At 47.5% G+C, this 26,901-nt stretch overlaps 1 protein-coding gene and 1 long non-coding RNA gene across 12 annotated transcripts in view; one reads left to right on the top strand and one right to left on the bottom strand.

Moving 5' to 3' along the window:
- Positions 1-12,522, bottom strand: part of LOC131764616 (uncharacterized) — a 42,938-nt gene extending 30,416 nt beyond the window's left edge. Inside the window, exons 1-3 of one of the 3 annotated variants that reach the window (XR_010835214.1) lie at positions 11,481-12,522; positions 6,678-6,766; positions 3,164-5,279 (exon numbers count right to left, since the gene is read on the bottom strand). This is a non-coding gene — a long non-coding RNA (uncharacterized lncRNA). Of the gene's footprint in view, positions 1-3,163; positions 5,280-6,677; positions 6,767-11,480 lie in introns of those variants that run through there. The other 2 variants (XR_010835216.1, XR_010835215.1) reach the window with 2 other exon arrangements.
- Positions 12,049-26,901, top strand: part of DUSP22 (dual specificity phosphatase 22) — an 81,788-nt gene continuing 66,935 nt past the window's right edge. For 3 of the 9 annotated variants that reach the window (XR_010835212.1, XM_067006868.1, XM_067006867.1), the window contains exons 1-3: positions 12,479-12,528; positions 24,307-24,340; positions 24,676-24,789. Coding sequence is in view for 5 of the 9 variants with exons in the window: in XM_067006868.1 (XP_066862969.1) it covers positions 24,711-24,789 (79 nt within the window). In the remaining 4 variants the exon portion in view is untranslated. Of the gene's footprint in view, positions 12,529-19,299; positions 19,430-24,306; positions 24,341-24,675; positions 24,790-26,901 lie in introns of all 9 variants that reach the window. The other 6 variants (XM_067006870.1, XM_067006869.1, XR_010835211.1 and 3 more) reach the window with 6 other exon arrangements.

Genomic DNA, 26,901 nt, shown 5'->3' with positions numbered 1-26,901 from the left:
GCAAGTCAAACATCAGCAAGTCAAAACACTAAAGATGGTGGAGTGGAAAGATGAAAGAGGCCAGACCCTGATGGGCACCCAAACCTAATCTCACTGCCTCCAGACCCCATTCTATCACAAAAAATAATAATTCCTATTTCTTTAACTCACTAGCAGCCAGGTTTTCTATTTGCAGCTTCAAAATTCTTAACTAATCTCTATGTACGGTAGGCAGAATAAATCCAAGATGTCCACATCCTAATCCCCTGTGAATATGCTGCCGCCTTACATGGCAAAATGCACTTTGCAGACGTGATTAAGGTTAAGAACCTTGAGATAGAGATATTATCCTGGCCCAGTCTAAACATGTGAATCCTTAAAAGTGGAAGACAATGAAAGAAGAGTGGTTCAGAGAAACGCAGTATGCTAAGGATTCGGGCTGCTAATGCTTTGAAGATGGAGAAAGCAATCTAGTGACCTCCAGAAGCTAGAAATGGCCCTCAGCGTACAGCCAGCAAGAAAACATGGACATAGGTTTGCAGCGACTGAATTCTGCCAGCAGACCAATGAGGAGGAACCAGATTCTCCTCTACAACCTCCAGAAAGGAAGGCAGCCTGCCAACACCTGAATTTTAGCCCAGTGAAACCCATGTCAGACCTCTAACCTGCAGAACTGTAAGCTAATCAATTTGTTTCGTTTTAAGCCACCAAGTTTGTGGTAAATTGTTAAAGCAGCAAGAGAAAATTAATTAACATAATATTATCTCAGGAAATTCAATTTCTCTCTCCTAGAACTAGAAGAATTTTTGTAATTCAAGAATTTAGTTTTATGAAATTAAACCCATATCTTCTCTGCATTAAAAGGAAACTATGCTTTCCCGAGACTCTCAGACATGTGCCTGGCTGTGCCCTGTATTATCGTTTTTTTGTTTTGGTTTGGGTTTTTTTGTTAGTCTATACTCTAAGAAGACAAGGAAATTTCTGTATTGCTCTCTGTTATTCTTCAGAATTACATCTGGAGTTGTGGTTCCCCTTTGTTGCTTCCTTCATCAACTTAGACAAACTCAGCCAAGCAGAGACAAATATTTATCAGAGGTTCTTCTTTTAGGAGAATTAGAATCACCGTATATGTCTAGAAATATAAGTGTGTGAAATAAAAAACAATAAGTTCTAATCTGTGATTCTATTAATCAGGTCAATGTATGAAAAATGTTTAATATTATTAAAACTTTAAAACAATTTTATTATTTAAAAAGTGGTTGTTAGAAATCCATGTGGGGTTGCTCTGTAATTATCTCTAATGAAATACAGTATTGTAAGTAAGTGCGCACAGTACAGAGAGAATTCACATTGAAGTAGCACTTAAGTGCTGGTGCCCTGAAGCCACGGCACCTGGTAGAAATACCACACTTTCCACTTACTCAGCACATGATTATGGGGAGTTACCGTCTTTTAACTTAGTTTTTGGTCAGTTAAAATGGGAATCATAGAACCGTAAGCATTAATTACCCATACTAATGCTAAAAAATTATTTGTTGTGTATATAAAATTCAAATTTAATTTTTTTTTCTGACAACCCTACCCATACTTGAGCTGCCAAAGATATGCAGAATAATTTGACTCCACGGGAAGAGGGGGAGTCCAATCCAGGCACACAGGACCCATCTGAGACTGAAGCTAGACCAGGACAACAAAGCGTTCCGTTTCCCAGCACAAAGATAGTGAGAGCTGAGGAACAAGCAGTGGCCGTCTACCACTGGGAGGTGACATATTTACACAGAATTTTTAAAATCATTTTTGTGAAATTCAGATTTAGCTCTAGCTTTACTTGCTAAATCTGGTAACGCTAGTGTTGCAGTTCCCAGCCCTCTCCCAGCGGCAGGAGCCCTCCAAGGTACTGGTATGGGATCCTGGGCCAGGACTGTTTTCTGTCCCTCCTCCAAAGACAGATCGTTTTTATTTTTAGTCTTTCCTCAGGCACAATGCATGCTCCTTTGTGCATGTCCCTCTCCCAGAGGCATAAAGCTTTAGTCGCAAAGGGGAGAAAGGCCTGGATGGGACTCGGATTTCCCTGGGCTGGCAGCACTCCCTTCCTCCACGTCTGCACCCCACAGGGGCTGCCTTCCCCCTCCTACCCCCAGCCCCAACAGCACCGAGAGGGATCTGATGAAAGTCTGTGGGGAAGAGCCTGTGAGTGGGCACAGACTCTCCTCCTGTCGCCTGGGGGCCGTTCACACTAGCTCGTACTTGACCTCTAGCAATCTGTTACCAAAATTTTAGCTCTTACCTACTTGTATGGTGCCCGAGATCTTTTCCTGCTATGTTCTACCAGGGGTGGGCAAGTGCTTGTATCCTCTCTACCCTTGAAAGGGCCTACCTTTCCTTGGACTTGGGGCTATTTAGTTTACCTGTGACCTCAGGTCTCTGATGGGTTCAAGAAAAGTTATATAGTTTATCTAGTCTTACTTGTTCGAGTGGGATCAATACTCTTTGCCTTCTGTATGTTTAGAACTCCTTGCCTCTCCAGTTTTTACGTCTTAAGTGAAATTTCAATTAGGATATAACAAAGTACATAGTTTTTTTTATTGCAATAAAGAAAATGCATGGTGCCTTATCTTTCTTATTATCCAAATATATATTAGGGGCATTTGTTTGACCAACAGTATAACCACACAGATGTTTCTGCCAGGGACTTTTAGGAGGACTGAGAGCCATTTTTCAAGGCGGCTGTCTCGCCTTTATACTACTTGTCACCCGAGGAATACCTGCTGACCGTAATCAGGGTTGTCAGAACTACCAAGCCACTGAAGTTGAGGTGGATGATAAAATAAATTATTTCGAATTAAGATCTCATAAAACCATCTCTGGAGTCTCTTATTTAGAATACACAGGCACCGGGGCTTCCCTGGTGGCGCAGTGGTTGAGAATCCGCCTGCCGATGCAGGGCACACGGGTTCGAGCCCCGGTCTGGGAGGATCCCACATGCCGCGGAGCAACTAGGCCCGTGAGCCACAACTACTGAGCCTGCGCGTCTGGAGCCTGTGCTCCGCAACAGGAGAGGCCGCGACAGTGAGAGGCTCGCGTGCCGCGATGAAGAGTGGCCCCTGCTCGCCGCAACTGGAGAAAGCCCTCGCAGAGCAACGAAGACCCGACGCAGCCAAAAATAAATATACAATAAATAAATAAATTTAGAATACACAGGCATCTTTATTGTCTTTACAGGTTTCGGTATTGCATAGTTCACTTCCTCCTTATTTGTTGCCTATTAGAGCTAATTTGAAGTGATACACTAGAAAGAGGCCTACTGCATGACATGTATAATTTGTTCTACCAGTGGGGTTTCAGAGTTGTTGCCTTTATCTGGCCCTTATTCCTATTATTATTTTCTATTGCTGACAACATAACTGGAATGTGATTTGTGAGTAGCTTAGTCATCACGCTAGTGTTCAGTTGGAAAACTTGAGACACACCACGTCCATATTTAATTTCACCCTCTTTGGGTCTCTCTCTCTCTTGTTTCATTTTTGTAACTCCATCAGCTATTCCTGGAAGACTCTATTTTATTCACCTTTCACTATTCCCTTCTTATCTCCCAATACCTATTTTAGTACTTTATGTAAAATTGGAATAGTTACTTGTTTACAAAATTATTGAAATAACATGCTTATAACTATGACCTAATCATGGTGGTATCTGCTTATCTCTCAGAACAAAGGTAGGAAAAAGAATCACTTTTTAGAGCAATCAAAATATTGTGATTTATGCGGTAAGACACAACAAAATTCAAGTCATCGTTGGGTTTTCTATATTTCCTGGAGCAATTTAGCTGTGTATTTTCTACCTAGGTAACCCAGGGGTGTCTGAAACTCAGCGTGTCCAGACAATAACCATCTCTCCCCCACCAACCCTGCTCCTCCTCCTGTGTTCCCACCCTTGTGAATGGCACCACCATCTATACAGTTACCAAAGCTAGAAACCTGGGGGGACCCTTTGCTCTTCTCCCTTTCCAATTTCCTATAGCCAATGAATCTTCAAGTCGTACGAATTCTGCCTCTTCCCTTGTCCCCAACCAGGCCTTCTCTCCATCCCCTCTGCCAATCTTTATTTAGGGCTCTCATTATTTTTCACCAGGCAATGGCCTTCTAAGTGATCTCCCCATCTTCAGCCTTACCTACTAAAATATGACATACTCCAAAAAGCCCTCAAGATGCTCATTCTAAAATCCAAATCCTGCAACAGGCCCCCAACATCTCTGAGAGGGAGTCTCAACTTCCCGGCATGGCATAGGAAGATGTCTTTAAACTGGCTCTGGCCCGCTTCCACTGGAGTCTTGCCTCTCTCCACTTGGCATTCTACGTCGCCACCTTGGTAAACCACCTCAGGTCCCCAAAGGTGCCACAGTCTCTCTTGCCAACATGCCTTTGTGTCTTTGTGTAACATCCTCTTTCGGAACCGTCCTTTATTCAGGCTTCATCATCTGGCCGAGGGCTATCAGGGATGCAACCTGGACTGGTGGCTTCTGAGCTAGGCAGGCTTGAGTATGAAAACCGGCTTAGCCATTTGCTCAACCTCTTTGAGCTTAATTCTCTTATCTGTAAAAAGGGGAAAATAATACCAACCTTCCTGGACTGCTAGGATGAACTAGAAATAGCCAATAGAAAGGGTATGGTGGTAAAAACAACACCACACACAACTCATGTTATGGTACAAGTAAGCTTCTAAGTACTTTATTCATATTAACTCATTTATTATTCCACACTCAGTTCAAGAGCCACCTCTTCCACGGAGCCCTTCTTGATTTTTCAAAACTTGATGAGATGTCTTTGCTGATCATTTTCTCTTTGTCCCCCCAAATCCATTCTTACCCTTCTCTGTCCTGCAAGTGCCCTGGGAGAGTGTACATATGGAACAAATCACTTGGGCTCCTTTGCTGGCCTCCAGGTAGGTTTATTTTTTAAGTGAAATCAGAGAGCAGTTGGAGAGAGAGGCTAGGGTATCTCTTCCCCATGGCCTCCCTGACAAAGTCATGGTTCTGGCAGTGGCTGCTTCCTTCTCTGTATTAGTTTGCTAGAACTGCTGCCATAACCAAGTACCACAGGCTGGACAGACAACATCTGTTATTTCCTTTAAGAGCAGAACATTATTGTGTCTCAGTTCTGGAGGCTGGAAGTCCAAGACCAAGGTGTCAGCAGGGTTGGTTCCTCCTGAGGCCTCTCTCCTTGGTGTGTAGACAGCTGTCTTCTCCCTGGGTCCTCATAAGGTCTTCCCTCTGTGTGTGTCTGTGTCCTAATCGCCTCTTCCTTATTAAGATAGGATGCATCGTTTTATAGAAAAGAAGAGCCAGCTAAGGCAGTCTGAGTGCCCTCATCTAAGTTCCAAAAAGCAAGTTTTACAAGCTCAGAGTATACCATATTACCTGGAAGTTATTCATGTGTAAGTCCCTATTTCCAATGAGCTTATAAATACATGTGAGTTAAGTGTGCGGCAGTTTGGGTTTTATTTCTGTATCCTCAGCTTCTAGCACGATGCATAGAACCTAGTAGGTTTTCAATAAATGTTGGTCAAATGAATAAAAATGTCACCTTAATGCTTGGAAATGGGGTCGCAAAAGGATATCTAAGGCCATGTTACCTGGGGGGCAGTAACTAGGCTGAGGGACAGTAGGCAGTGAGGGGGGGTTAAGAGAAGAAAGAGGATGCTCAATTAAAGCATTTATGTGCCCAAACCCTCCACTTTATGCAAATCTAACCGCTTTTAGGAAACTGTCCATTCTCCTTGAAATAAGTACTCTTTCAAGCATTGTTGTCTCGTCAATTTAATATTATAAGGAAAATCTATTAGGCTCTCGTGGTTACTCTGAGATAGTTCCTAGGGAAAATATTCAAATTGAACCTAACACAACTATTGATTTGTTTTGGGGAAGATCAATATGCATTTTTCTTCAGGGAGAAATACTGACATTGACTTTTCTTTAGCCAATACTTCTCTTCTGGAAAGTAGCAGCTGCTATAACTATTGAGGAGAGACCAAGTCCTGCCACATAGAAGCAGCTGAAGACAGCCTGGCTCTGTCCAGTAATGGGAGACAGCTACTCCTTTTCAACATTTCACACCTGGAACTATTTGTAAATAAAGAGGAAGGTGCTTAAATAACAATTAAGTATGTTTTCTTATTTAAAGCTAATGTGTATTTCCCCAAAATACATCATAGATCTAGGGAAACCAGTTGTCCTGGATTGCCAAGGATTAAAGGGCTTCCTGAGACACAGGACTTCCAGTTCTAAAATGAGGGAAATCCTGGGCAAACTGGGACAAGATAGTAACACTCATGACAGATGCTTTATACTGAGTGAAGGGACCAAACTGTCCCCTCTTTTTTATGTGATAACGAAACATTTTAGACATAAGAAATTTCACAAAATTAAAAAGAACAGAAAGTGACTGATACATATATTTTTTTTTAGGAAATAGGTAAAGAGGGCTAAGGGATTATTCTCTTAACTCAGTGAAACTTCACACTTAACAACTAGAGGAGAGCATGGTCTGTTTCAAGGTAGTTCTGACTACCACAGAGTAGACATTTTACCTCTGCAGCCCTATTGCAGCCAGATATGTAATTCTGGAGATCAGAATCAACACTTATACCGACTCTGAAGTTCTAGAGTTACTATTACTCAAAGAAAAAAAACACACACATACCTTTATACCAAAAAGAAGCTTCATACATGGCTTGAATAAAATAACCACAAAGCCGAGAGCTTCCTGCCCCATTTGCTTCGTTGTTATGACTGCAATGAAAATAGTGAGATTTTAAAGCAAAAGTTCACCTTAAATTGTACATTTTTTTTATTATATTCAATATCTTGCAATAACCTATAATGGAAAATAATCTGAAAACGTGTAATATATATAACTGAATCACTTAGCTATACACATGAAACCAACACAATATTGTAAATGACTATACTTCAAAAAAGTATACACATTTTTAGAAGCACTGCAGTGAGGAAAGATGTCCACATACCATACTGTCTTATATATCAATTATCTATCTCTCTAACCAACCACTGCACTTGCCCTTGGGCTTCCTTACAAAACCTTGACAAGCAGGAGAGGAGACTGCTATTTAAAAGTCACAAAGTTTTCTATGTTTAGAGACAGAGATCTCACATCACCTTGAAGACAAACTGTGCCTTTGATAGGGTAAAAGCACCATCATGGACCCTTTAATTACAAGAGAGGTAAAGTAAGGACTCCCTTGTATTTTGGAGCAGAATGGGGGAGAAACTGATGCCATTATAAAGCCAAATATAAATGTTTTTAGATTGAGACATTGCTCTAGTCTGTACAGTATGCAAGTTGTGTGCTGGTGAATCAGGGCGAGCATTGCCTCAGACTTTCCTGCCCTCTTTCAGGGGTTACTGGATGTATGAGAGGTGAAAGAGAAACACACCCGAACTTCCTGTGAACTGAATACACCTCGTGCTACAGTGGCCTGACCCTCCTTGCAGTAGCTGCTCCTGTGCTAGTGGTTGTCTATGCAGATCTGGAGTTGAAGCCCTGCATAGAAAGGACACAGGTATGACAGAGATGGTAAAAAGTGCAGGCCAACTAGCACTGGAAAGGTGCCAGTCTTTGAACAGCAACATGCAGCTCTGAGTGAAATTGTCTTGTCTGGGTGGAGGCAGGTGGTCTCCTGCAGACCAAGAGATGGTCAGTGAGAAAACACAAATGCCCTGTCATGGATAAGAAAGAAAATGATCCTGATCTACTGTTTAGCCTGAGTAACACTTTATGTATAACGGTCTTTCTGTAATTCACAGGGTTTTAATGATGAATGACAAATCAAAATGATAAATATTAACAAATTGCCCAACAGAGTGTTGAACAATGACACCATTATGTCATATGAAATGGACTTCCCCTCTCACAATAAGTGAAATTTCTCTTGGGACATTCCATCCTCTGAGGAAAGCCCCTTCTCCCTCCAGCCCCCTACCCAGACACTTTTTAATGTCTTCAGATCTAGTTCAATTTCTGTTTCACATAAAAAGGGGAAAAAAACCAAAACTAACCAACGTGAAGCTCTTCAGTAGGAAAGAACTCTAAAGTAACATTCAGCAGAGGGGGGTCAGTTTCTCTAAGGAGAGCTGCCCTTGCCCGGCTGTTTCTCAGAGCTGGGGCTTCTCTCGCCATCTTCTCTCGTGTCTTCATTTCAGGGCTGCCCCCAACCGCCAAAGGCATTTGAAGAAGCAGAAGTACGCCTCCCAGAGGGCAGCTGGGCATGCAGGTGTGGTAAATGCAGATGGATCCTCTGTCCAGGGACACTTAGGGACTATCCCACTCTCCACTAGATTGCAGGCCACGCAGTCACTTTGAATAGGGTTTTAGGAAGATGTGGAGACCGTGAAAACCGCCTGAATCACTTAGCTATACACATGAAACCAGCTAACATCACCTATTAGTGTACATTTAAGTGGTTATCAAGTGAGAGAAAGAGAGAGGGAAAGAGACATACAGAGAAAGAAATGTCGTCCCTGGGCTTCCCTGGTGGCGCAGCGGTTGAGAGTCCGCCCGCCGATGCAGGGGACGCGGGTTCGCGCCCCGGTCCGGGAGGATCCCACGTGCCGCGGAGCGGCTGGGCCCGTGAGCCATGGGCGCTGGGTCTGCGCGTCCGGAGCCTGTGCTCCGCAACGGGAGAGGCCGCAGCAGTCAGAGGCCCGTGTACAGCAAAACAAACAAACAAACAAACAAAAACAAACAGGGCTTCCCCGGCGGCGCAGAGGTTGAGAGTCCGCCCGCCGATGCAGGGGACGCTGGTTCGTGCCCCGGTCCGGGAAGATCCCACATGCCGCGGAGCGGCTGGGCCCGTGAGCCATGGCCGCTGGGCCTGCGCGTCCAGAGCCTGTGCTCCTCAACAGGAGAGGCCACGACAATGAGAGGCCCGTGTACCGCAAAAAAAAAAAAAAAAAAAAAAAAAAAAAGAAATGTCGTCCCTGAAAGATCTCATCCCTGTGGGCCCAGTGCACAAACAACACCGGCAGCAGCTGCATGTGCTCTCCACTGGCTGGAGACATTTCTGATCATCATGACTGAGGGGTGCCACTGGCATCCAGCTGTAGAGGCCAGGGATACTGCTGAACATCGTACAACGCACAGGACAGCCCCACAAGAAAAAAAAAACAAAAAGATCTAGCCCCAAATGTCAGCAGTGCTGAGGCTGAGACACTCCAGATTACAGTATGTTCAAAAGGCCAAGGAAGGTCACGTAACTACCTCCCACGTGGGCCAAGGTTTATCTCAATTCTCTGAATTATCAGCAACACCTGTAATGACCTGGCTGGCTCTAATGGCTGAGCTTCTGCCCGCGGGCTTTTACACACTCCCACCTTAAAGTTCAAAGTTATTGCTCACTAACTGGTTATCCTTAACCACATGCGTATGGTCCCTGCTGGCCCACGTGACTAGTAACCATTCCGCACTGTGCACACATGAAAGCTTTATTTGTTTGGGAGTTGCTGCCAAAATTTATGGTGTTGGCTGTGCTGCGACACAGGAAAACAGCAGGAAGAAAAGTAGAAGTAAAAATCTTACATGGAGTGGAATTCCACTAGGCTTATGATGCCTTAACAATGTTATGAAGAAGACAATGCAAGTAAATAGATTCTACTCTAAATGTGAAGCAAGTCAGCTTCATCTAGGAGTCTTCTTCCCTCCCTTCTTTCCATTATCAGCAGCTATAAAGAATAAAAGAGGAAGACAGGAAGGAGCTTGGAAATGAGTATGTCACCTGTTCAGCATGAGAGCTGAACCTGAAAATCTCTGAGGTGGTACTATGAAAATTAAAAGAGAAAACCAGGACATGTCAAAATGGATCAGACTTTCTCTTTTCCTTTTCTTTAGTCACAGAATTGCAACACATGACAATGACAATTTGGGGATTATGATGCAGAGATCTGGGGTTAGCTTCAAGGATAAGGTGGACGGGAGTGCAGGGAGATAGAGTCCCTTATGGAAAACTTTCCTGACACACCCACGTGCACACACGCACGCACACACAGACATGCACACACACACGCACACAGACACACAGGCACACAAATACAGACACACAAATGCACACACACGCCCACACCATAGCTGGTTCTGAGCTTAGGAGAACTTGTTAAGCAGATGGTCTGAGCTAGAAAAATAAGTTTATAAGAAGTGAATAAGAGAAAGAAAATGTTCCAAATGGATGGCAGAAGAAAAATTGGGTATGGCTCTGTCATTTATGGGCAAATACTAACTCAAGAATTGTTCATGTTTTCGAAAGTTCACCTGAACTGGAAGGAACAACAGCACAAGTAGAGGAGGGAAATAAAAGTCGTCCTCTGATTGCTGGCCAGGGCCTTTGAAAATTCACAGCCCAACGCTCCATTTTAAGGAGGAAAAAAATGGTTCAGAATAGTTGATCATCTTGCCCAATAGCACTCGGAGATTTAGGGATACAGGTTGGTTTTGGGATTCCCCAAGCAGCCCACTAACCATGCTGTGCTGTCTCTAAGCAGGAAGGCAGTAAAAGTAATGACGGTTAGGGGCAGAGGAGGTGGGCTGTCCAGGTGACTGGGAGGTGGGAGGGAAAAGAGGAAGTGAAGGTGGCGGGGGAGGAACACCCCAGAAGCAAGGGTCAGGAAGGGTCCTATCCTACCACGGGGGACAGTTTGGGTGTACACCAAGCGGGGCTTCCTACACATGGGGCTCTGGTACCTGTTGTGGCCCAGAAGACATCAACAAGGAGGGAAATGACCAAGATGGAGTCTGCAAGTTCTTTTCAAAATGTCAGCATTCCTCAGAACCTCACTACTGTGTCCTCAGTCTTCTGGAATTTGTGAATTTATTCCACAAATATTTTCTGAACACCTATTTTGTGCCAGGCCCTGTCCCTGGCCAATGTGGCTGCAGCAGTGAATAAGACAGACAAGGTCCTTTTCCTCTGCAGGATGCTTTCCAGTGAGATAGATAGCAAATAAATACGAGAATGTCCACTCATCTTAAGTGCTATGAAGAAAACAATACAGGGTAATATGATGGTGACTGCGGGATCTCCTTTAGATTGGGTGATGAGGAAACGCCTCTTTGAGGAGGTGACATTTGGGCTGGGAGCTTGAAGAGAAGAGCCAGCTAGTGACTGAGATGGCTGGGTAGAGAGCACAGCCCACACAAAGGCTCAAGGCCATGGTCAAGTGATCAAGCGCCATGGGTGGCACGTTCAATGAACACACAGAAAGTCTGTGTGGCTGCGACTCGGGAAAGAAAGAGGCGCAGAAGAAATGAGGTCATCGGAGGTGAGCCCGGCCGTCTCAGAATGAGGCATCTGTTCATTTAACAAATAATTATCAAGCACCCACGATGTGCAGGGCACTGCTGAGGGTATAAAAATAAAATGGCTAAACGCCTAGTTCAAGGATTGTGTCCGCAGGGAAGAAGTCAGGAGTTTAGTAAGGGTGACAGAATACTTACACAATTCTGCTACAGGTTAGAAAGTATTCCACTCCAGGCAGAGCCACAACGCAGACATTACCGTGCTGCTTAGCAAGGAAAGGGGCTTTCCGGAAGCAATTGTATCAACATATCCCTGCAACTACTAGAGCCAGTTTACAATCTGAAGGGGACACACTGGCCGTCCAAAGTCACGGTATGACGTCTGACATCCGGACATCTGCTCCGCCAGGGTCGGGAGGTTAGGTCATCCCAGAGATGAGTCACCGAGCCCACCTTTCTCCACCGGGTGAGCCTTCTCGCTCTTCGTGGGTGCGGCAGGGCCGTAGGAATCCCCCCACCCGGCCTAAATCGGTAGCACTCAGAAAACCCAGGCAGGGGAGCCTGAGAGACCAAGGCTTCGATTAGCACCTGATTCACCCAGGCAGTCAAGGCAGGGCGGCGACTGCCGGTAACAGGCCCCCAGTGGCCCGGGGGAAAGGCCTGCGGGAGTTTTGGTGACCCTGACCCCGGGGGAGCGACCCGTGACACGCCTCACTGGGTAGGGGCTGCGCCTGCGTGACCACCGGCCCCGCCCCGTCTCGGAACGCGCAGGGCGACGGCGGCCGGGGCGGGGGTGCGCGTGCGCCCTGGGCCCGGGCCCCCGAGGAGCCAGAATCCTGGAGGCCCCCAATCCCAGGAGTCATGTCCCTGCGCCCCGGCCCCCGGGAGACATAATCCCTGCGCCCCCGCCGCGCCCCTAGGAACCGCGTCCACAAGTCCCGGGGGCCGGCGTGGCAGGCGCCGGGCTCACTCCGGGAGGGGGTGGGCGCCGCGAGCCCCTTCCCGCAGGGGCGCCTGTGCCGTTGCCCGGCGGCCGGGGAGCCCGGGGGCCGCGGGGGACAGGAGCGCAGCGGACAGAGAGGCCTGGGCGCCGCCGGTCCGTGTTGCTGTTTACGCTGCGGGCGCGCCGTGCCCCCTGCCCGCCCGCCCGCTGCTCCCCCGCCCGCTCCAACATGCCCTCAGTGCGCCTGTCGCCGCGCCCCGGGCGCTAGACCGCGCGGCCGCCATGGGGAATGGGATGAACAAGGTAACGTGTCCCTCGTCCCTGCCCTCTGCCTCCCCTCCTCAGCCTGCCTGCGCGGGGCTTTGCCGGCGAGGGGAGCCCTCCGCGCCCCCGGGCCCCCGAGAGGCGGGGGCCGCCGCGAGCCTGCGTCTGCGAGGCCCCCGGGCCCCGCCGCTTCCGGCTGTGGCAGAGAGCTCGCCGTGCCCTTTAGCGGCACCGGCTCTGTTCTGCCCCGACTTGGGCTGAGCTCGCGAGGGTTGTGGTTTCTGCCTTTTCTCCCCTCCCCTTCACCCCCAGGCTCGGCTCTTGAAGCATCACCACCCACATCATTACTAAAGTGGAATAGATAAGTGTCTTCTCTTCCGTAATTTCCTCTTCCCAGATTTTGTTTTTTCCGTGTGCGCAGATAACTTTTTCTTGTGGGCAGAAAAGTTGACAGAGGCCGAAATCCTGAGGTGCTTTTAATTCCCGGGGGGGCGGGTGGTGAGAACACAGATTCAGAGCCGATTTATCCAGATCGTGTGGTTTCTGCGCAGGGCGACCTGTGTCTTCTAGAACAGAAAACCCGGCTTGCTCTGCTCTCCGGCGCCCCAGACCCTTCTTCCGAGGCCATGGGATGGTCTGTGCCTTTCCTGCCGGTGGAGGGGACCAGATTCCAGCTCTTCCAGTTGAGAGTTGCCTGGGGTGTATTCATGTCAAACGCAAGGTTAAGGAGCTTTTGATCTGGTACTGCTGGTTTAAAGAAAAGACTTACAAAACTTTTTTTTAAAAAGCCCTCATCTTCACGGGTCTTTGAAATGGTCCTGGATCAGAGATTCGTCTCCGGTCTGCTTCTCCTCTCCAGTGTAGTCCACTCACCCGCGTCTCCGCGCACTTTCAGCTTCCCTACTGGGTGGGTATAGAGCTGATTTGTCAGCCCTGGGGTTCTTTCAGCTGGAGTGTTAGCAGTCCAGGCAGGTAGGAAAGGTACCCACTCAACTCTTCACCTGCCACATCAAGTGTACTGTCACGGAGATTCAGTTTATATAAAAGGGAGATTGTGTGGTTTAGGCCTGCGTACCTGAGGTTTTTTGGTAACCAGAATGGTATTCCTTGTGAGGGCTTTTTTGGTGGGAAGGGTGGGTGGAAAGAGACTCTTTCTTTCTTGGGTAAGTACGCACAGTATGTATGTCCCCATTAGCACTAGAATCCATCAGCACCATGTGCTTCTGCTTTTTTAGTGCAAACAGAACAATAAAGGGGCTTCTTCAGTCTGGGCTCTGTTTGCCTTCCCATTAGTTGTGGTCACACCTCAGCTTTACTTTGTTTTTTTCCTACAGCTATTTCCCCTTGAGGTGTTCACTCTCCACCTCTTTCAGCATTTAATTTGTAATATTTTTCTATTATAACTCAAAGAACGTGTTTAGAAATACAAATCATTGCCTAAGTGTTCAAAATTAATCGCAGGCTTTTCAGCAAAATCATATTCATATCATGATTTTTACCTTTCAAAGAAGGCACTACATTTCTTGATGATGTTATTCTCAGGACCATCTTATATTGTAAGTAGAGCCACTATCTCCAACGTAGAGACAGGGAAACATACAGACAGACAGATATAGAGACACCATTAAATCAACGAATTGTTATTGTGTACTTACGTTGAGGGGGCTAGGAGAGGTGCAATGGTAAAAAACACAGACAGAAGTCTTTCACAGAACCTTCAGTATAGACCAGCAATTGCCCAATAGGAATATCATGTGAGCTATATATGTAACTTAAATTTTTCTAGTAGCCACATTAAAAAAGTAAAAAACTAATTTTAATAATACATTTAACTGAAACATGTTGAGAATATTGTTGTTTCAACATTTAACCATGATAAAGTTACTCTTAGAATGGTTTGTTTATATTTTTTGTACTAAGTCTTCAAAGTCTGGTGTGTATTTGATACTTAAATCACATCTCATTTGGGATTAGCCGCATTTTAAGTACTCAAAGCCACTGTGGCTAATGGCTACTGTATTACACAACACGGGTTGTGTGAGTGTGTGTGTGTGTGTGTGTGTGTGTGTGTGTGTGTGTGTGTGTTTGAGAAAGAGAGAGAAAACAAACACAAGGTGGGGAGGAGTGGAGGCTCCAGAAGGTAAGATAGGCAGTTTCTTGAGAGTCGGGTAGGTAGATGTGATGAGCACAGCCTAGAAGCAGCCTTCAGTCCAGGCCAAGGATCAGGCTGGAGAAAAGATGTCTGAGCTGAGATCTGAAGAATTGCTCTAAGCTGCAAGGTTATTTAGTGGCAAAGTAGATTGCTGGAAGCGAGAAATTAAAAGCCTTAATTAGAATTTGCTCATGTGTTAGTGTGTGACTTGGAACTAGGCTTCATTTTTTCTGTTTTTTTAAAAAAAAGAATGGTTGATTTGCAGACCTAGTGGAATTAGTATACGGTGCTAGCCGTAGAAATGCTTTTCTAAGAACATTTATAGATAAAAACGCAGTGCCTTTGGAACCGAAAACTTTATTTGCCGTGTGTGTGCCCTAAGGTGCCTGGGACAAGATTTATTTCCAGTCTCACAAAAGTCGGTCATCCTTGGCAAAAGGAAACTTATGAACTAAACAATGCAGCGGTTTTTGAATACAGCGGTTTTTATTTCTATTCTTTGTCCTCGTGGAGGATCTTCTCATCCATACGCCCCAGTCTCCTGTGTGGCAGAATATCGTGCCCATCTCAGTTAGGTGTACACAGCATGCTATTTGCAGAGTGTTAGGGGAAGAAGTATTTGTATTCTGGCCAATTAAAGATGATGAGGAAACAGAGAAGAGAATACAGCAGTTGTAATCTTTTTTTTTTTTTTTTGAGCCTCATACGATGTGCCTGCAGTTTATAAAATCTAAGCTTCACTATAGCCCTAGGAGTCAGTCTGTCTTATCTTACTCTCTGTGCAGATTACGAAATGGAGACTCAGATTAAGTAGCAAGTCTAAGGTCCTAATGCTAGGAAGTGGCAGAGCTGGGTTTTGAACCCAGTTCCTGCTGATGTTGAAGATAGTCAAGTCTTTTTTTGAACTAGAATACCAGTTCATTCCAAGTGATTTCCAAAGACACTGAAAAACCCTCCCCAGAGTCCCAAATTAGCTGCAAAATAGGAAAAGCCATCTCCTCTCTCCCTTCATGTTTGATATTGATAAGGAGGAGAGGGTTAAGTCAGGCAACTACAACTAGTTTTTCATTGTTTTTTGTGCAGTTTCCAAATAGATCCTCTAAAGTGACCAAAATTATAGTCACTAATGAATTTACGGTGTGCCAAGGCCTGTTTTGAGACTTCACCACATGAAGTAACTCGTCGAATCCCCACCACAAATCCACGAAGCAGGTGCTGCCATTTCCATGCCTGCTTTACAGATGACCTGGCCAGAGTCACCCGTCGGGTGAGTGGTGGCTCTTGGCTTCATGCAGATTGCCTCGCCTTGCTGCTGAAGGCCAGTCCAACAAGTGTCTCTAGTAGGATTAAGTTAAACTAAACAGGCAGCTGCAAGCAAATGTGTTTCTGTGGAGCCTTTGAAAATTCCTAGTTGAGTTGAAGTTCTCTGAAAGGTCTGACCCCCAAATCTTTTGGGGGAGGGCCTATTAAAAAAAGTCCTTGGGCTTCCCTGGTGGCGCAGTGGTTGGGAGCCCGCCTGCCGATGCAGGGGACAAGGGTTTGTGCCCCGGTCTGGGAGGATCCCACATGCCATGGAGCGGCTGGGCCTGTGAGCCGTGGCCTCTGGGCCTGCGCGTCCGGAGCCTGTGCTCCGCAACGGGAGAGGCCACAGCAGTGAGAGGCCCGCGTACCGCAAAAAAAAAAAAAAAAAAAGGCCTCATTCTCATCTTATTAGTCTTAAGTACTGTAACAGCCCATTAAAAACAAAAATCTAATTTCTGGCCAAGCATTCTATTAGAGAAATGTGCATGTTTTTATCTTGAGCCACCTGAACTAATGATCTAAAAGTGAGCTGAAGCATTACCATTCTGGGGCAGGTCGTAAGGACCCAGCGTTGGTTCACTTCATCCAGCACACAGCTGCCCAGTCTGGTGGCCTTTTCCTTCCTCACTGCCCTGTTTCCCCTGAAAGCATCCTACCTGGTGGAAACAGATGCTGCCCAGTATTTCATGGGCAGCTTGCTCATGGCAGCGGGGGGCAAACACTTAACTTGGTGCATCACTTTTCATGAGAAGCCCGCTGTTGTGAAAGAGGGCAGAGCTGTCAGAAAGCCCGATGGTGGTGTCTGCCTCTCCGCTGCTGCGCGGGTGTGTGCTTGAACCAGTCACTCAGCGCTTCAGAGCACCAGTTTCTTCGTTGCCCTTGTTTCATAGCGATGGTGGTTTGCTTAACTAGTCTCCTTATTTGGCTCTAAAATGAGTATAATGTTATTTCCCCCAGTTACTACCCAGATTCTTGGGAGAAACAAATGAGAATGTATTAGAAGACATCTCTGCAAACTGTAAAGTCCAAATATGCACTGCTATTAGTGTTCTTGGATTTTTCCCATCAGCGGTGACAGGGAAGACATCTGCTTTAGATATGCTTGACATCTGTTTTAGGATGACTTCTCTTCTTAAGAAGACAAGGGAGTACAGTTGAGAAAGGAGTATAGTCCAAGGGCAAAGAGCAAGGAGAATACGTCCCCCTCGGCACAGACCGTTCCTCCACCTCTGCACTGTTGACGTTTGGGGCTGGATCATTCTTTGACGTGGACCCCAGTGGGGGCTTCATGGCGTCGTGGTGAACAACACACCAGCCTCCACCCGCCAGATGCCAGTAGCACTCTCCCCTCATGGTGACAACCAGAAATTTCTCTGGGCACTGCCAGGTGTCCTCTGGAGGGTAAAACTGCAGTTGAGAACCACTGGCCTAGGGTTCTCCATTCACAATCTCCTGAGCCCTGTGTGATATGGAACTGAATCTTTATCAGAAAGTGGCATGAGGCTGAAAAGGTTGAGGAGCATGGATTTAGTTGGGGAAGGGGCTAGAAGGTCAGACATCCCTGTGCTGTTAGATGCTGTTCTTTCCCCAGTGGAGCCCCAGATGTGGCTGCCTGCATAACTCATTCATCTGTCCATTCACCAGTTCATCAAATTAGGTTATTGAATCCCTGCTATTGTCAAGGCACCGTGCTAGCTCCTGTGGTGGGAAAGAACATGAAAGACAAGGCCCTGCCACCCAGATTGGTCACAGGCAGCCTACAGAGGAGTCCTGCAGGGGGGAGCATGCCGCAGGCGGCGCGGCTGTGGGCCCGGTGGATGCACGGTTCCATGCCGGTGGTTTCTGTCTTCTCCACACTACCCCTTGAATGTGTTTTCTTCTCAACGTTACAGTTTTATTTCATTTTAAAGAAACAGATGCTTAAGGCACTGTCCTAAGTGCACACAAGAGTATTCTCGGATTCTTCCTTTCATAAATGCAAACTTAAGTCCATGGCCAAATGGCATTAAGAAAGTCTGTGACATTTAGACCTTCAGGGAATCCACCGAAGTCTTCCCCGTTGCCCCTGGCTTTGAAATCCACAGAGTCCTTTCTAACTTAGGAAGAATTAAGATTCCCCCGCCCCATGACCCTGTACTGCTACGTGATCAGGAATTTTATCTTACATCTGTTTGGGTGGTGCTCTCCGATTCCATGGCATCCTGAAGTACTAAGAAAAATGTTTAAAAAATAAACTCAAAATATTTCCTGTCTTAGAAGCAATGTTGTTTTGTGCCCAAGTGCTTTTTTGTGGCGAAGGATTTGATTTTGTCCGTGTCTCTGTGGTCAGCGTTAGTACAGTGTGGCTGTGAAGGATGCTGACCAAGAGGAGCCATCAGCCATGGTCAGACGGGGTTTCTGCGGGGTGACCTTCGTTATCTCTCCCAGATAGTGTTTGAGTAGAAAACAAGGATCACTTTTGACCAGCAGAGCGGCAGAGAGTGTTTCCCTTTGTGGTGTGTTTCACCACCTTTTGTTCACTGATTATCACTTCCTGTGCCCATCTCTGGGCCTGGCTTTTGGGACACAGCAGGGAACAAGACAGACAACCCCTGCTTCAAGGTCAATCAAAAAAGTAAGCAAACAAATGAAAAAATTTTTATGTACTGATCAATGTGATAAAGAAAAGAAAGCCGGGTAACGGTAACGTGATGGAGGGTGCCAGGGAGTTTGATGGTCAGGGAAGAGCTCCCTGGGAGCTGTTCTCTCATATGAGACCTAAGTGACAAGCAGCCACCCAGGTGCATGATGGGGCATGAACATCCTCAGCAGAGGGAAAGAACAGTGGTTTCCAAGGCCCAAGGGTGGTTGGGACCAATTCGCTCCTTTTCTTTTAGAGCCACAGAACATTTCCACGTTGCATTTACAGACGTTTTCCTGGATCTGTCCTTCTCACTATGCGGCGATAACTTCACTCCCCCTGTGTTCTTGCTTCTGGCTTTTGAGTGCGGACTTTCCGTGAATTCCCTGGCCAGCCACTTTGTCCTGGATACACACTCTGTCCTTCCCTGGCCTCCGCCGTGAGCCTGCTGGGAAAAGACTTCATTTCATTTTCTCTTTCTCTGTACTTAGGGATTACCAGCGACAATAATATCAGGGACGTCAACCAGTCACATTTTTTGAGTTTTAAGTTTGAACTGAGGCTGACTGGTGTAGAAATTTAAATATTTACGGGCTTTTTATTCTCCTTGAAAACAAAAATGTAATTTCTCTCCCTGGCAATGGCTGCTTCTCCAGCCTTCCTGGATCTTGTTTTGTAACTTTATATGGAAGAAACTACAGAAACTGGGATTGAGCAATTTGCTTTCTGTTTCCAGCCCCTGAACCTGTAGCTTATTCTCCTGGTCTGGAAAATGGAGTTAAAAGTCGACTCTGGCACAACTCTGTCCTCTCCTTACAATTAAAATATTTAAGTGCGTGTAAAACGTGCATCTTCCATGATTTTTGGTAAGTTGCCTCCTTGATTTTGCCAAGTTCAGACCTCTGTCCTTGTTAGCGCTCTGCCCCGGGGTCTCTTCTGGGAGCCGCTCTCCTTTAACACCAGCCCCAGAGCCACTGGCCCTGAACAGAACACTTCCCAGAGCAGAAAGGGGCAAAGCTTGATCTCTCAGGCCTCACTCATCGTGGTTTTCCGTCTTTCTCTTCCTTGCTGGGCCCCCTCCCACCTGACTCACGTTGTCTATGCGTTCGTTTGTTGAAGAAACATTTACTTAAGTAGCTACCAATCAATGGAGAAACACTCAAGTTTAGAGAAAACATATTCACAAATATGATGCAGGCAGCAGATAGAGGTCATAAACTAGATGTCTATGGGTCATACTCCGCCTACATATGTTTTATTTATCACAGTATTTAAGGTTTTAAAAAAATATAGTTGACGGTATTTGAAAATTGGGCTGTTTCCGGTAAAACCCAGATGTTGGAGTTGGGGATCCTGGCCTGCGTCTCTGCATCATCACCTCAGCCAGGCATGAGGTGGGGGCTAAAGCCTAGAAACCTTCCATCCTTGAAGGTCTTTCTTGCTGAGGTGTCGAATTTCTGCTAGTTACTTGGAGCCCTAAGGAGATTTTAATCTGAAGTCATGTGATCAACTTTGCACCTTGAAGGGGGCTTGCGGAATCCTTTGGAGGGACCAGTCCAGAGGTAGGGAGGTCTCTAAGAGCTGTTGCGGTAGGTCAGGCAGGAGCTGAGCAAAGGCACCGCGCCGGGTCCCAGAGGAGCAGACTAACTGGGGATCCGTGGAGGAGTGGAAGTTAGTGCTGACTGAGGCAGGAGTGGTGTCCAGAGGAGGGAGGAGTCTCCTGCTGGTTCCTGGGGTGCCAGTGGGGCCGCCCTTGCAGGTGGGTAGGGCTTTGCTAGTCTGTGACTTCCTTGAAGGTCTGTGCAGTTCATTTGCATTTGTGCGTTTTTCTGGGTTGAAAGGCCAACATCAGGGTCCCTGGTTGTAAGCGACAGAATCCAGATGTGGCTGCTTTAGGTGGAATGGGTCAGAAGGCTGGGAAGTGTGGAGAACCAGATTTAGGCTGCTCTGCCAGGAGCAGATCCTTCTTAGACCTGGTCTGGTGAGAGCATTTCTGCGGCTGCCCCACGATTGCTACTGCTGCCGCCAGTGGGTCCTGCATGTTCCACCCGCCCTGCTGCAAGAGAGGATGCTGCTCTGAGTTCTCTCTGGCTTCTCGTCTGGAGGAGCTGTGCAGACGTGCTGCACTTACGTCCCATGTCCCTGCTAGAGCAGGAAGGCAAACGGGAGTGGGAATCTTATGTAGGAAGAGCTGGGCTCTGCTTCCCACTAAGACTCCAGAGTGGGGATGGGGTTCTCCAAACACAGGAGAGGGCTTCAGAGGCTAGGAAACCAATAAAATAACTGTCAACTACAGGGTTTATAATTTTCAGACATACCCATGGGATGAGGGACCCCAAAGAGTGAGCATCTCTTCCCTGTTTAGAGAGAGTATTGGGAACAGAGCAGGTGATATTCCAAGGTGGAACCAGTACGGGATATTGGGAAAATAGGGGTTATCTGGCTTGACTGGAGATTGAAGAGAAGTGGGGAATCCTTTAGAGGTAGGAAGCCATGTTGAAATTCTCAGTTCATTTCCAGTTTTGGCCTTCATTTTCTTGGGAAAGGGTTTGCCAGCAAACATTTTGACCTAGAAGATGACCCAGTGAGAATATGGCTTTCAGAAATTAATTTGATGAGACAGAGAGAGAAGTTCAGTGGCTACTGCTCTAGCCTGTGAGGTTCCGGACTGGGATCCATGGCCTCACAACCAGGGGGCAAGGGCCGTGATGGGACTCGGCAGCTCACTGAGGGGTGCCCTGCTGGGAGGGGGCTCCACGTTTTTCATTCTGGGTGACGGGGAGAAGGTGACACCGTGAGGGGACAGGTGGGATCAGTAGTGGGGGCGGGAGGAGAATGGGGTGCAGGGTGTGGAAGACGCCCTGGAGGCGAGTTCCAAAGGGTGGATGCAAGGGTCATAAAATCAGTTCGAGAGCAGTAGAGCCCAGGGATGAGCTAATCTCGTGCCCCTGTTTTATTTTATTTGAAAATAATATGAAATATATTCACTTACGTTTAGTAGAGAAGGTAGTAGAAGTACAAAGAAGAAAAGCAAAAATGGGCCATAATCTTTTCCCCAAATAGCCCCACTTGACTTTCTGGAAAAATTAAATTGAAGTAATACATGTGCACGATATGGAAAAGTGCAAATGGAAATATAAGTGGTCTTCCCAGACCGCCCAGCCCCCAGTGTCCCCTTCACAGAGGTGAGCACAGTAAGAAAGGCATCCCTTTATATTTATCATGATCTTTCCAAGACACAGTAGGTAAAAATACTTCTTTCTAACAGCCCCACACACCTAGCGTCTCGGTGGCACTTAACCTAGAGCCTGAACACTTGCATTGGCTGCCCCTCCTCTGCACCTTCCTCCCGCCTCCTTCATGCCTGCTCCCAGGAGACACTGGCCTCCTTCCTCAGGGCTGGCTGTCTCCACCACCCCCCTGCCTGGCCTTCCTCTCTCCCAGCCCACTTCTTTTGGACATCAGGGCCCCTGAGTGTCATCGCCTCCTGAAGGTCCTCGGGGACCCCAAAGTGGTGAAGGCGCCTCTTCCCTCCCTGGGCAAGCGACTCAGCAGGGAAGCGGGACGCTGGCAGGGCCGTGTCTCTTGGTCACGCTGTATCCCGAGGGCCCAGAGGGTACCCGTGTGTGACAGGAGCTCAGTAAACCACTCAGCCACTGTAATACATTCTGTGACTTCAGGGAAGTGGACGTGCTCCGTGACTGTGTTGTAACTGTCGGCTGTATGAATTGGGAGACTCCTGTGGTCAGTGTTAGGAAAGGAAAGTAATTTTGACACATTCTAAATGGCAAGGAAGCTTTTATTGAAGACCATTCCAAGTGGGAGGTGGAGCTCCGCTCCCAGTGCAACTGGGGCCGGTGAGGTAGTGGATGGAAATCACTGATGGAACTTGATCCGATGCCAAGGGTGGAGGAAGAGGAGCTTGCCTGGTACCAGGAGCGGGTGGGCGCTTGACAAGTGGCTCAGCAGGATTCTTGGCTAAATGTGGCCAAGGACCAGCCAGGTGGAGAAGACTCGAAGTTCAGTCAGGGAGGAAGTCTGTGTCCCCGTCAGCCAAAGGAACTGGGTGATGATTTTGCCCTTGAGTATCTAATAAAGATAGGAGAGACCTTGGAGAACCGCAGATGACACGTGAAAAAGCTCTATGCAGGTGAGAGCTGCCAGAGAGCGTCAGTTCGAGGCGTCTCCAGGTGAACTTGCATTGTTCTTACGTTGTTTTAAAACAGGAACGGTGAACTGTTTACTCCACCCTTCCTCCCAGGAGAATCCCAAAGACTGCTTATGTTTCAAGAAAGACCTGTCAAGTGTTTTAGTTCCTTGGCAGTTTTACGTTTCCTGGTTCCAGGGCTAACCCTGCCCGCCTCAGTGCTGTGACTTTCTAAGTCCCCTGGGGCACTCTCCAAGCCAGTTTTGCCTCCCGGGGTATTGAGTCAGCCAGAGTGACCACATGTCTCCACAACGACGACGTCACTTTTGGATTTTGCCTTTTGTCCTAGATTATTAATAGTACCTCTTTTCACTCTCACAAGTGTCCTATTTTGGTTGATTAGTTCTTTGGTCCCGCATGACAGATGCTGACCCTGGACCCAGTACCGCTGTGTCCCAGTAGATCCCCACAGTGACTTTTTAGCAGGCAGCTGGCTGTCAGGAAGATGCTTGAAGGAATCCAAGCACGGGAAGGACGTTACTACCTGCTGCTTTCAGCTTTCTTAGTGGAAGTGGAAAAAACAATAGGGAGTGTGTAGCAGTGGTGCTGATGAGGGTGTCGCCAGGGCACCAGGGGTTGAAGTGAAGTGTCACCAAGGCCAGTGTGCTGTATGCGCTTGGAGGTCATAGATGGTGTAGCTTCCAAAGCAGTGTCCGTATTTGGATTTCAGAGTTTCCATACAGAATATTGGCAGGACAGGAATTAGCTTCGTGTTTTGCAGGGTGGGGGTGCTTTAGGGTGAGAATTACAGTCACCCAGTCCCACCTCAGGTCTACTGAATCATTCTGTGTGGAGCCTGGGGCTGGGGGCTTCCCAGAAATCTCAAGTTTTAATAGATTCCGCTGATTCTGGTGGATAGTTGGGCTTGAGAACCACTGCCTTAGAAGTAGATGTTTTGCAGCAAATGTGTGTTCTTATTAACGTGCCCGTTGAGACAGTTCTTTCACTCATGTAGCAGCTCTTTATTGAATGGTAATCATGGGCCAAGCCCTGGGCCAGGAACTGGGTGTGCAGCCCAGCAGAGGGGACAGACCTCCACCTAGTAACGTCCGTGACAGTATCAGTGCGAGAGGAAGGCGGTGGGCGCTGAAGCGGGGGTCACCCCAGACGCAGCGCTCAGGACAGGCCTCCCCAGGGCATGAGTCGGAGCTGGGGCCTGAAGGATAGGGAGAGCGGGAGTAGAGCTGCTGCCTGGCCGCGGAACAGCATGTGCGAAGCCTCTGACTGCAGAGGGCGGGTTTGCCGGAGCCGAGAGAGAAGTGGGAGAGGAGGAAGCAGGGGTCGGGCGGGCAGGCAGGACAGGTGGAGGGGATGCTGGCGGCGCTTGGTTTGGGGCTGGACTCAGAAAGCCGGCGAGCCCTGGAGACAAGGATGCCTTGCCGTCCGTGCTGTCCCCCTGGGAAGGTGCTGGGAGGCAGGGGTGGTGGGCACAGGCCTGGGCTGTGCTCCCCCCTCCGGGAGGGCCCCGCCTCGTGCCAGATGCCGTCAGCCGCGGGCCTGTAACACACGCGTCTTCTGGTCTGTGTCTCCCCATAGATCCTGCCTGGCCTGTATATCGGCAACTTCAAAGGTGAGTTCTCCTTTTTTGTTACTGTGGTAAAATATGCAAACTATTAAATACGCCATTTTAACCTCTTTTTAAGCGTGCAGATCAGTGGCATTAAGTACATTCACACCATCGTGCAGCCGTCACCACCGTCCGTCCGCAGAACTCTTTCATTTTCCCAATCTGTCTCCATTGGACACTAACTCCCCATCCCCCAACCCAGCCCCTGGAAACCACACCCCTTTCTGTCTATGAATCTGATGGCTCTAGGGACCTCGTATGAGTGGAGTCATGCAGTATGAGTGCTTTTGTGGCTGACTTATTTCACTGAGCATAACAAGGTTGATTCACTTTTGTAGCCCGCGTCAGCGTTTCCTTCCTGTGTTAAGGCTCAATGATGTTCCAGTGTATGGATGGACCACACTGTGTTCGTCCGTGCCCTGTGGACGGACACTTGGATGCTCCCACTAGCGGTGAGTTCACTTTTTAAAAGATTGCCTTCAGGCTCTCACGCCTGATGGGGTCCAGGTGTAGACGTCAGTTCATCCACAGGCTGGTCTGGACTTAGCCACCGCTGTGCTCTGGTCCTTGTACCCCGACGCCTTGGCCGATGGCTGGCAGAGTGGCGTGGAGCCCTGCCGATTCCACCTTGACCTCTGACCTTCTTTTTAACTCTGCACGCTTGCTGGAGCTTTATTATCAAAAGAAGACGGCTAAAAGACACATTTAGCAGCCGTGTAACTTGTCATCTTTATCACTTTTATTTTCTAGTTATTAATAAATTTTCAGAAACCCATTTTTTAATTACCTGGGGAAAACAAGTGGCAGTTTCATCTCTAGCGGATTATTCTTATCCTGTGTTGACTTTTCTGCTTACACACGTCTCTGCAGCTCGTTGAATGTTTGTTGATATGCTGTCTGCTACTGAACTTTTATTTTTAGCTCGTTTGTCTCAAAATGCTCTGTAGATGCAAAGGTGAGTCGCAACGCACGGAGCCAAGTGCGTGTGGAGGGGAGGGGCTGCCCCCCACGTTGTGAGGAGTTTGAGTGTGTGTGATGGGGCGCCTGGTCTCCCTCGCGCTGGAGATGGACTGGGCCCAGGACACGTGCAGAAACGAGTCTCCTGTTTTGGTGGAGAGGGCCCTCCTCACCACGCCTCCCTCCCCGGACAAACAAGAACGCACTCCTGTCTGTTTTCTGGTTGTTGCTTAAACCTGTGAGTTCAGGTTCACATCGATTGTTAAAGCAGTCTCGATGACTTCTCCGCGTGATGTTCATTTCCTTTTCCCCTGGGCTCCGAGGGCAGCTAACTGGCCTCAGAGAATTCAGCACAGTGAGCTGACAGCTTCTGATTGCTGCGAGAACATGTTAAAAATAGTCCTGGAGTTCCTAAATTAGTAAGCTCTGTAGTTCTGAAAAAGCAGCAAGTGCTTTGTGGCAGGTAGGCGAGTGGTGCTAGAATGAATGCATGAACATCTTTATGGTTATTTAGTGAATTATTATTAACGCTTTCATGGGGAGAGGGGCATGTCTTTGTTTTTGAAAACAACAGAATTTAGGATAAATTCTTGGAAGTAGAATTGCTGGGTGAATATTTTTACAAATCAAAAATGGTAATAAATACCCACCAAATTCAGTACTTCTGCCAGCAGTTTCCAGCACGCTCACAGATGGTGCCAGGCTGCTGCTTGCCAGACCTCGGCTTGAGCAGCAAAGGACTAAGTTCTCCTGAGATTTCGTGCTCGGAAAGAGCTTGTGCACGTGCACGTGGGCTAGCTGATGACCCCACGGCAGGCCTTCCGGCTGCACGCACACTCGTTTCCACGGTGCCCGTGGCTCTGGACAGCCGTCCGCCAGTAACTTGTAGTCCTGAAGAATAAATGTCATCGTTCCAATAGTGTTGGCTGAGCACTTATGCATGTAAATGGGTGGACAGGGCCTGTGCTTATGGGAGGAGTAATCCGAAGGTGGCGCACGCGTGCAGACGGGGCTGCAAGAGGATAGAGAGGAGCGCAGAGCAGAAAGGATGGGGCATCTGCAGGAGTCGCTGCTGGTTTCTCTGGGGCCCAACAGTCAGTTTTCTCGTTTGTGGTATCAAGGGTGGTTGTATTCAAAAACAGTTTTATCCCCAAGCCACCTTTTTTTTTGTTGATTATCTTAATCTGTGTTATAAAAGTATATTTATGGGGTGATGAAAATACTCTAAAGTTAAGATTGTGGTGATGGTTAAACAATTCTGAATATACTAAAAGCCACTGAATTGTACACTTTAAAAGGGTGAATTTTGTGGTATGTGAATTATCTCAAGAACAATGTTTCTTAAAAAAGGAAAACACATATATTTAAACAGTCTTTAAAATTCAAGTCCCGCGTGGAGTCAGAATCTGGAAGAGCCTGGCCCGGAGTGCTTTGCTTTGCCCGCCCCCGGCCGCTCCAGAGGCCTCTGCCGCCTCGTCTGGGCGCCAAAAGCTCCAGCTTGACCTTGTTTCACTGCTCGTCTAAAATGCACATACTGGTGGGGACTGGAAAACCACACGTTGGTGAACATGTGGGGTCTGCCCGCCTGTGGGACCCTAAATAATTCC

Source organism: Kogia breviceps, chromosome 10 (genome assembly GCF_026419965.1).
Source record: "Kogia breviceps isolate mKogBre1 chromosome 10, mKogBre1 haplotype 1, whole genome shotgun sequence".
Lineage (NCBI taxonomy): Eukaryota > Metazoa > Chordata > Mammalia > Artiodactyla > Physeteridae > Kogia > Kogia breviceps.
The sequence above is the reverse complement of the archived record's forward strand: the minus strand, read 5'-3'. Positions and strand labels throughout refer to the sequence as shown.